At 39.0% G+C, this 8,585-nt stretch overlaps 1 protein-coding gene and 1 long non-coding RNA gene across 2 annotated transcripts; one reads left to right on the top strand and one right to left on the bottom strand.

The window, feature by feature from the left end:
* The first annotated feature begins 822 nt into the window (after nt 1-822).
* On the top strand, nt 823-2,433 carry LOC109159989. Its single transcript, XR_002050660.1, has 3 exons — nt 823-972; nt 1,632-1,667; nt 2,347-2,433. It is a non-coding gene; the product is annotated as an uncharacterized LOC109159989 (long non-coding RNA).
* Nucleotides 2,434-6,868: 4,435 nt separating this feature from the next.
* LOC109159809 (uncharacterized mitochondrial protein AtMg00810-like) lies at nt 6,869-7,648 on the bottom strand. The gene has a single exon (XM_019307921.1). It carries the CDS (start codon nt 7,646-7,648, stop codon nt 6,869-6,871), a length of 780 nt encoding a protein of 259 aa, XP_019163466.1.
* Between the last annotated feature and the right edge of the window lie 937 nt (nt 7,649-8,585).

Genomic DNA, 8,585 nt, shown 5'->3' with positions numbered 1-8,585 from the left:
TATTTACCTATTTTAATTTTCTTGTTGAACATTAATTTAATCGCACAATGCATGCATTATAAGTTTATAACTAGTGTGTGTGTGTATTTTTCGATTTGACCGTTTAACAAAATTTCACTGAATTGTGCATACACACCTAAAGATAGTAATTAAAGTTCATGTGACTATTTAAGTAGTCGTTAATTAAACCCTATCGATAATTAAAATTTATTAATTAACTTAATTTAACTATTGATTGAACTGAAATATTTTGTTTGAAAATTTATTAACTCGATTCTTCGATTTGATAATTTAACAAATTTTTACCGAATTATGCATACTTTTAAAGAAAATAATTGAAATTTTTGTGAATATTTAAATTTAAGAAAACTTTTAGTCATAAACAAATGTGAGAAATAATTAAATAATAATTTTCTCAATATATAAATTTTAGATACTACTTTTAAACTTAATATTATAAAAAATTAAATTGTAAATAAGTTTAATCAAGCCTTGTTAACTAAACCCAATACACAAAATTGGACGGAAGGAGGAACATTTATGTTTAAGACAAAATGTATAAATACAAAAAAATAAAATAAAGAGTAAAAAAAAAAAAAGAATTTACAAATAAAAGTATGGGCAAAACAGGAATAAAAAATTTACTCAAATAAATGGTGTGGATTAAACTGTTCACGAACAGCAAAATTTGCCGATTTGGCGCTATATTGGAATTGAAAAAAAGGCAATTTTTTTTGACAATTTGGCGATTTGGCGCTACATTGGAGATGGCCTAACACAAATACTGCTGCCATTCTTCCACCTCCAATCCACCTACCACTGCTCGTCGCTTGTCGCTGTGTTGTCCACAGCAGCGTCGCTCATCTCCGTCATCGTCCACCGCAACATTGCTCGTCGCTCATCACCGTCGTCCTCGTCAGCAGCGTCGCCATCGTCTCCCACAGCTACGTACGTCACCAACAGTATCTAAAGGTTAGTTCCTAATCCCTAATAAAATTCCTAATTCTATTTATCTCTACATCCTGATTTCAATTAAGCCCTAAATTCCTAATTGATGCATGAGTAATATTGGGATGCATAGATAGCTAGGTACTTGTGTTAGTTCCTAATTAAGTTCTCAACTCCCCCAAAAGGGTTTCCTTATCTGTTTGCCTCTTGAATGAATTTCTTTTAGTTATATATAATTTTTTTTTTTTTTACATTTCTTTACAATGCAATTCTTATTAGTGCCTGGAATATGAAAAACTAAGGTGATATTCATTTTGGTTGTTTGATTTAAGGAGTAATAGATTGGTGGCAACTTTAGTTTCTGCATCTAGTTTCATCTATGTTATATTTGGACTTGAAAATATTAATTGTATTTATCTTGATATAATTATTTTATTCTGCCTTTAGCATTATGTTAACTGTAACAGTGATCTTTTTTCTTCATTGTTTATTCTATTTGTAATGACTAATGATAATACCTAATTAATATTTTGAGTTGATATATTTAATTTACTGCATTATCTTGTTCACTAGTGAGTGGAATAGCAGGAGAAAAAAAAAATGTTAAATTTCTCTTGCATAACCAATTTATCTCCTACTATTATGTTTAATTTGACTATGTCCTTCTTGCCAATTTTATACAGAATCTTGGAGATTCCTAGATTCAACAAGGTGTTCAGGTACATATCATAGTCTCATGTTAATGTTCAATTAGTTTCTTATGTAGCATATTTATCCTGGAAGTGGTAAATATTATACTTGTCATTCATTACCCTCAAATATCTAGTATGCTTTATGGTAAAGTGCTTTAATTTCATCAGTTAATAACTTTTTCCAAGCCAACCTTCTAGTTCCAGCTTTTTAGTTCATTATTGAACCCAATATCACTATGCATTCACACATACTTCAAGATCATCTTCATTGAAACGCATGTTTCATATTTTGTTCATTAATTAATGTCATCAGACTTGAGGTCTAGTTAGTTTGACTATATGATAGTGAACTTGAAAGGAAAATGAACTAATAAGATTGCTCTATTGTCCATGCATGTGCATAATCTGTTTCCTAGTAATGCTGACAGCAAAACTTACATACCCTATATTTTAAATTGTAGATACCACCCATATTTCCTTTTCTTATTTGTCTTCAAGCTACAATACTGCCAATGGCCAACACCCAAATAACAGTTTACAAAGTATAACCATGCCGTGTGATACTTGTGAGTTATGAATTGTGACTGATTAGATACTTGTGATTGTATGAAGTCATGTTAATATAAATAAACTGTGGTTGATGTTTGTCTTGTGAATTGTGCAAGATGAGATTGAGAATTTGAAGGTTTTTATGTTTCTTATGCAGCAAAGATCATAAGCTTATGAGAGTGAGAGAGCTGGTACTTCATCATTACCCTCATCAGAATTGGATTAAACTTGATACTGATTTTTTTAATGCATTATTATACTGTTGTTTAGACATGAATTTGATATTATGTAAAACATTCAAATTTTTGAACTATAAATAGTATTACTTTTATATTACAAATGATATTGTATTTTAATTTTATAGTGTTTTTGTTTATAAATATAATTGCATATTAGCATTTTAAATACTAATATTAGAATTTTGACCCAAAAAAAAAATCATTATCAAAATATTAAAAAATAAAAATTTGGCAGAATCGCAACTAAATGTGATTTGAACGGTGGAGTATTTGTTATCATTATGGCGATGAAATCACTATAGAAATTAGTTCCATTATTTTTAATGATGAAATTTAATTAGTGACGAAGACAAACAGTATCTAGCGACGGAAGATTAAATTTGCAACGGAAGAGTTAGCGACGGAATTGCAACGACAATGTGTTCCATAGTTTTCTTGCGACAGAATACGAAATTTGCAACGGAAAGGTTAGCGATGGAATAATGACAACAATTATTTCTGTTGTTATATTTCACGACAGCAATAGGCGACGGAATATGAGTTTCGCAACAGAACATTTTTTTCACGCGATGGCGATAGAACGAAACATTTCCGTCACCAAAACTACAACCGACTCACGACGGAATGATTTTCGTCGCCAACTTTGCGACGGAAAATTCCGTCACCATTTTCCGTCGCAACCACTCGCGACGCATTATTTCTGTCACGAAATGAAATACGACAAGCCTTGACACTACGGAATGGATTCCATCATGAAAATGTAAAATTTCGTTGCAAAACGCGATTTGCAACGGAAATTTTCTGTCGCGAATTGCGATTTTTCTTGTAGTGAAAATTCACGCACAGATTGATGACAGTTTGGTTTTTGGACCATATCTCAGTCTATGAATATTCAAATGAAGTGATTCTTGAGTCATTGGAAAGAATACTCGAAGCGCTACAACTCTTATGAAGACATCGAAGTCCAGATCTGAAGGAAAAAGGGTCAAAATCAGCCTGCAAGACGGACCTACGACACTGGAAATTCTCGACGCGTCGAAAATTTCCAGTGTGCATTCGAAATTTGAAGATTAAGACTCGACGCGTCGAAAATGGCAGCCCAGGCGCGATTTCGGCCCAGTTTTGCTCAGAAAATTCCTATTTTCTCGGGAATTGATTCCTACTATAAAATTCACCCTTCCTCAACCCTAATATTCATTCGAAGATCTTTGGAGACAACAAGGAGTGAAATCAAGAGCCACAAGTTGTAATGGGAATCAAGAAGAAAACTAGGGTGATTTGGAGAAATTGCCTAGTTCAATCTTTTACTTTCTTTGATGATTCGTAATTCTTTTATTATATTTGCTATGTATAATTTAGCCATGCTTGGCTAAATTTCATTAGGGATTCTTGGGTAAAAAGTGTTTATGAACCTATGTGCTTGTGCTCTCAGATTCTTTTATATATTATTATTTGGGTTTTAAATTTGTGCTGCAATTGTGTTTATTACTGTCGTTGCGAGTAGTTCAGGGCCCGGATTACTTGTTTCATTACTTTGTTTATGTCATAACGGGAGTTAGGCATAATTGAGAGTTGACACAATTGCACTTAACTTTTGCATCTTGGGAAAGTGCATACTTGTTAGGGAGTTTAATTCTTAACTATTGCACATCGGGAGATGATAGTGGTTAGGGATAATTTATGAATGCTTGTTCTTGTTCTTATTGGGTGTTTATTGTAACACCCCGTGTTACGGCCTCCGCATCCGGATTAATTATTTAATTAATTCCGTTACCATATAATTAAGAAGGTTTTAATTAGATTAGAATCCCCATTAATTAATTAGTATGGTCCATGATGGACCATGGACCCTTATCCTTAACCAAGTCCTTAATTCTATAGGGATATGAAAAGTGGACCTTTACCATTCAGATTCTAGTTAGGACTCCTAAATCTATATATAGGGACTTAGGAAGCATTTAGAAACCCTACAACAGTTAATTCTACCACGCAAGAAATTCCCGAGGGGAAACCTACAAAGGAATTCCCCCGCCACCAAACGTAGAGGAATCCACTGGAGGGAAATCTTAGAGAAGAACCTTAGTAGCCAAGGATATTAATTAGGGCTAAGAGGTAACCCATGTCTCAACAAAACCTATTTTCCTCGATATATCTTATTCATTGGCTCCTTTGATAATCATTTGTGTAATTCTGTGATTGAGTCTTGATAGAGCCTTGCTTAGGTTTTATGTTGTGTTTATGTGATAATCTTGATGTTCTTGATACTATGCTTGATTATATGAATGATCTTGTATTTGGATTATGTCTAGAGCCCTAGGGTTTATATCGTGAATTTCGTATTATGATGTTCTTGGCATATTTGGGTGGGATTGTGCATGATCGGGTGTTGAGTCTAGCCTAGGACTTGTGCTTAGGACCTTGCATATAGATTTCTTGATATTCTTGTGGTTCCGGATGCTCCAGAATTGTTATATGATTAATGTGGAGTCTTGGCATGTTTAGGAGTCGTGTTAGAACGTATTTGGTATGATTATTGATTTAATCCCGTTAATTGAATACGTGGTGTTGTCGTTATGTGTTTAAATGTGTCTGGACATGGTTTCGGGTTCCACGAGAGATCCCGGGACCGAAAGTTGCCTGTGAGTCAGTGGGGGGTATGTGGGGGCAGGGGTGCCCGCCACCTATCCACTGCCCGTTGTCCACTTTCTAGCGGGCAGCCGGCGGGCAGGCGACTGCCTGCCGGGCACCCGCTGGAATGGGGAGCCGCCGCCGGCGGGTGGTCCTCCACCCGCCGCCCACCCGCTGGAAATTGGTGGTGCGTCGTGGTGTTTTTCCCCGTGTTCCGTTGTGTCCCGTTGTACCTAGTTCGTCGTGTATGAGTCTCGTTTGGTGTCTTGGGTATCATTCTAGGAATTTATGTGTAATACGTGTCGTTGTTGGTGTGTCTTGATTGTTATTTGATTATATGTTAATTGATTGAATGATGATGGGTATTGTGGTCATTGCGCAATGGCCGGTGTGAATGATGATGATGAGATTGCGATTGGTGGAAATGAATTGTTGGCGGTTGGCACCACTTGTGACCGATCATTGTACTAAAGGTACATGTCATAGCAGTTACTGTGCTAAAGGAACAAACCCACCTTCGACTAGCTTGCCGTTGAGCATGGGTCAGGTTATAAGTGCTGCGGTGTCATGTTAGAGCTATATGCGCTAACCCCTTGATATTGGCACTAGAGGTGCGGATCATGTGAATGGCACTGCGGCACCATCTTGATATGTTGGTAGTTGATAGGTGGTTTGTCGGTGGGGGCATGTAGTTGCCCGGAGGAATAAGGGGGGTGATATAAGGGTGGCCTAGAGGTATAGGTTGGAACTGATATAAGGACGGAGGGGAGCTACAACGTTGGAACTTGATATAAGGTTGGAAGATGGATTGTGTGCCTTACTGATTATTTTCTAACTGGTTGTCTTGAATGCCTTTGTTGGCTCTAATTGCTATTTATATGCTTATCTGTCTGTCATGTCTGGTATTGCGTCCTTAGGATGCATGTTAGTCCTTATGATTATTCTATACTGTTGAGTCTGTTAATGTATCTTGAGTCTTGATATTGGATTTAAACTAGAGTCTCGTAAGTATATATGTATTCCTATTTCAAAATGAGTTTCCTATATCTACCTATACTGTACTTAACGCGTTGGAGTGGGTTACCAGCATTATTCGCTGACGGTTGTTACACCGAATGTTTTTCAGGTGATGAGCATTAGCTAATAGAGCGCGCTAGTCGGAACCTTGGACTTAGTTTGATCAGTTCTAGCATATTAGATGGCCTGCGTGCCTTGGGTTGTAATTGAATATCAATTTATGGATTGACCATGCTTGGTTAGTTTAGCCTGTGCACTTAGGTTCTCAAACCTAGGTGTGGCATAACACCCCGACTCTTATGGATAGTTTATGCTCTGTTTGGGATTTAAATATTGGATTCACCTTTATTTTATAGGCTTAAAATATCTTAAAATTTAGGGATGTTACATTTATACCACGGGAGTGGATATTCATTAGTGTTAGTGACTACGGGAGTAGCTCTATACCACCTTGCATCCTCACACTTGTTTAAACCCAGATTTAATATTACTTTAGGTTTGACACTAGGGGATTAAACACTTAATCATTGCTTTATTTTATTTATTTATTTGCAACATTCAATCATAATCATTAGGATTAGCTTCTCGTGAATAAATTAGTAATTGGTGCTTAATACCAATGAGAATTCAATTCTTGATTAGTTGTAACTGAACGCGAATACAATTAGATAAAAGCTAAGTTAACGTGAAACTCTCCTAACTAATAGAGAGCTCAGGTCAACACAAACTATACCACATAAATAAAGAAATATAAAAACTATACATTATAACACTTATTAACACACCCCCTCAAGCTCAAGGGTGGTGCGAGACAACATTGAGCTTGTCTCGAAGAAGAGTGAACCTAGGTCCTGTCAGTGGTTTAGTCAGGATATCCGCAAGCTGGTCCTTCGTAGACACAAAGTTGATGACGAAGTCTCCAGAGGCCACCTTATCCCGAACAAAGTGGTAATCAATCTCGACGTGTTTCGTCCTTGCATGGAACACGGGATTGGCACATAGGTAGGTGGCGCCGAGGTTGTCGCACCAAAGAGTAGCTGGCTCGGAGGAGTGGAGTCCTAGTTTACGAAGCAGTGACACAACCCAAGTAACCTCTGCCGAAACATCCGCTAGAGCCTTGTACTCAGCTTCTGTAGAGGACCGAGCTACCGTACGTTGTTTTCTGGATAACCAGGATATCAAATTAGAACCAAGAAACACTGCATAGCCACTGGTGCTCTTCCTGTCAATCGGGCAACCTGCCCAGTCGGAGTCTGAGAAAGCATGTATGGCTGTCGATGTGGACGAAGTGATACGCAAGCCGTAACTGATAGTCCCCTTTATATAGCGCAACACTCGTTTAGCCATGGCCCAATTGTCATCGGTCGGTGAGTGCATGAACTGACACAGTCGGTTCACCGCGTAGGACAGATCCGGTCGTGTGATCGTCAAGTACTGCAGTGCCCCGACGATCCGCCGATAGTGTGTTGGGTTATCATAGGGATTTGCTGCAGGAACGGCTGATGTGGTGACTGACGCCGGTGTGGTAAGAGACTTGCAGTCAAGCATGCCAGCACGGCTCAAGAGGTCCGTCATGTATCGCCTTTGAGAGAGAATGAACCCTGTAGGTGTCGATATGGTCTCGATTCCCAAAAAGAAGCCCGGTTTGCCCAAGTCTCAGATCTTGAAGGTAGATGCTAGTCGTTGTAGCAAGGTGTCGATTAACTGAGCATCATTCCCCATCATGATGATGTCATCAACATAGACTAGCAAGAACACCCGAGATGCGCCGGACCTGTAATGGAACAAAGAGACGTCCGTCTTTGATGCGGAAAACCCTGCAAGGAGTAAGAAGTCATGTAGTCTCTTGAACCAAGCCCGAGGGGCCTGCTTCAAGCCGTATAGTGAACGCTGCAGGTGGCATACGTGATCCGGGTGCACTGGATCTTCGTAACCAGGTGGCTGCTTCATGTACACAGTCTTAGCTAAACGCCCATTTAGGAAGGCATTATGTACGTCTAACTGGCGCATTGTCCAGTTAGATGAGACAGCTAGAGCAAAGAGCAGCCGAACAGTGGTCGGCTTGACTACCGGGCTGTAGGTGTCGAAGAAGTCCTCGCCTGCTACCTGGTTGAACCCCTTGGCTACCAGCCGAGCTTTATAACGCTCAACTGCACCATCAGCTGTGCGTTTGGTGCGGAACACCCATTTGCAGCCAATAATATTCATGTGGGGTTCTGGGGCAACCAATCGCCAAGTGCTGTTATGAAGTAGCGCATTGAACTCCTGGTTCATGGCTTCGCGCCACTGTGGATGTCCTACAGCCTGGGAATAGCAGGTAGGATCAGTTGTTATGTGTAAAGCCTGAAATTGCTCATCCGTGCCCCGTGTCTGATGCCGAAGACGCATCACATGGCCACGATCTTGGGGCTCGACACGGCGTCGTTTTGCCCTGGCACGAGGTGGTGCCATGACCGCCTGAGGTGCGGGTTCACACGCTAAGGGCACGGGTTCATCCTCTTGCACCGGAATG

This window comes from Ipomoea nil, unplaced genomic scaffold (genome assembly GCF_001879475.1).
Source record: "Ipomoea nil cultivar Tokyo-kokei standard unplaced genomic scaffold, Asagao_1.1 scaffold2845, whole genome shotgun sequence".
NCBI classification, from domain to species: domain Eukaryota; kingdom Viridiplantae; phylum Streptophyta; class Magnoliopsida; order Solanales; family Convolvulaceae; genus Ipomoea; species Ipomoea nil.
This window is presented reverse-complemented; position numbering and strand designations above follow the sequence as displayed.

Bases quoted from the DNA above. Each gene is read 5' to 3' on its own strand.
- LOC109159809 (XM_019307921.1), bottom strand. From the start codon at position 7,648: ATGACGGACCTCTTGAGCCGTGCTGGCATGCTTGACTGCAAGTCTCTT.